Raw genomic sequence first — 1134 nt, 5'->3', positions numbered from 1 at the left:
ATCGTATTGGAAAAGTTATTCTTACATCGGGAATCTGACAGAATAAGCTTTAAAATCTGCGTCTACTCTGATGTTTTTTTCCCCAGATGCTAAGGATACACGCATGTTGTAGGGGAAATTTCCTTAGATTTCCAACTAACGTGACTTAAGTTAAGGATTTTATTTTTGTCCTGGGCATCCAGGAGCCCTCGAGGAGCACCTCCACGGCAGTGGTCGCTGCAGCCGCGGTCGCCCCTACTGGAGTCACCGTGTAGCTTCCGAACGGCGTGGCCCTGCTGTAGAACTGGTCGTAGTTGGCGTGCGTGGAACAGTCGGTGTTGTAGGAGGCCTCGCTCATGCTCGCGTGGGCCGCGTCCTCGTACATGACGAAGCACTGGGAGGCCGGCCCGATGAAGGTGTACACTTCGCCGAGGTACGTGTCGTTGAAGACGGCGGGCTGCGTCACCTGCAGCACCACGAAGTCCTCCCCGGTCCCCCGAAGGTACAGCCGCACCCTGTCCACTCGCACGCGGTCCTTGTGCAGCAGCTCGCTCCCCCACCAGTCGCTGAAGTCCACGTCGACCATCCCCTGCTGGCGCAGGGTCGTGATGGGGCACAGGGGGTCCCGCGCCGTGCAGTTCTCCTTCTGGTCCGTCAGCAGGAGCGTCTTCGCGAAGGGCTGCGGCGGAGGATCCAGAGTCCCCACGGAGTTCAGGGACTCGAACTGCAACTGACTGAACTTGTAGAGCAGCGAGTCATAGTCGTCGGACGGCTGAGGCCGCAGGTCGTCCGGACACTCCAGGAAGAAGGTGTAGAAGTAAGCCTGGCAGAACTCCTCCAGAACCCTCTTCATGACGACCATGTCCTTGCGCGTCTTGCGATAGAGGTCGTACATCAGGTTCATAATAACCAGGTTCTGGCGAGCCATCTTTTCCTTGTAGTTTTCCTCGTTAGTTTCCGTGTCGGAGAGCATCCCCTGCACTTCATCGAGCTTGTCAACGCCCTGGTCCACCGCGAGCTGTGCCACCTGGAACACGGGAAGCGGAACGTGTAGACAATTAACGAAAAGGCCCTCGTTTCAGACGCCTTCAGAGATTTCCTCTCATCCTCCTCCCGATTCTTCCTTCTTAAAAATAAGAGGAAAGCCCCCCCCCC

At 56.8% G+C, this 1134-nt stretch overlaps 1 protein-coding gene across 1 annotated transcript in view; it reads right to left on the bottom strand.

The window, feature by feature from the left end:
* Nucleotides 1-55: 55 nt before the first annotated feature.
* Nucleotides 56-1134, bottom strand: part of LOC119582257 — a 3632-nt gene continuing 2553 nt past the window's right edge. Inside the window, exon 4 of the mRNA XM_037930478.1 lies at nucleotides 56-1006. Within this exon, the coding sequence (XP_037786406.1) occupies nucleotides 146-1006 (861 nt within the window). The 3' untranslated portion in view covers nucleotides 56-145. The remainder of the gene's footprint in view (nucleotides 1007-1134) is intronic.

This window comes from Penaeus monodon, chromosome 15, assembly GCF_015228065.2.
Source record: "Penaeus monodon isolate SGIC_2016 chromosome 15, NSTDA_Pmon_1, whole genome shotgun sequence".
Taxonomy (NCBI): domain Eukaryota; kingdom Metazoa; phylum Arthropoda; class Malacostraca; order Decapoda; family Penaeidae; genus Penaeus; species Penaeus monodon.
This window is presented reverse-complemented; position numbering and strand designations above follow the sequence as displayed.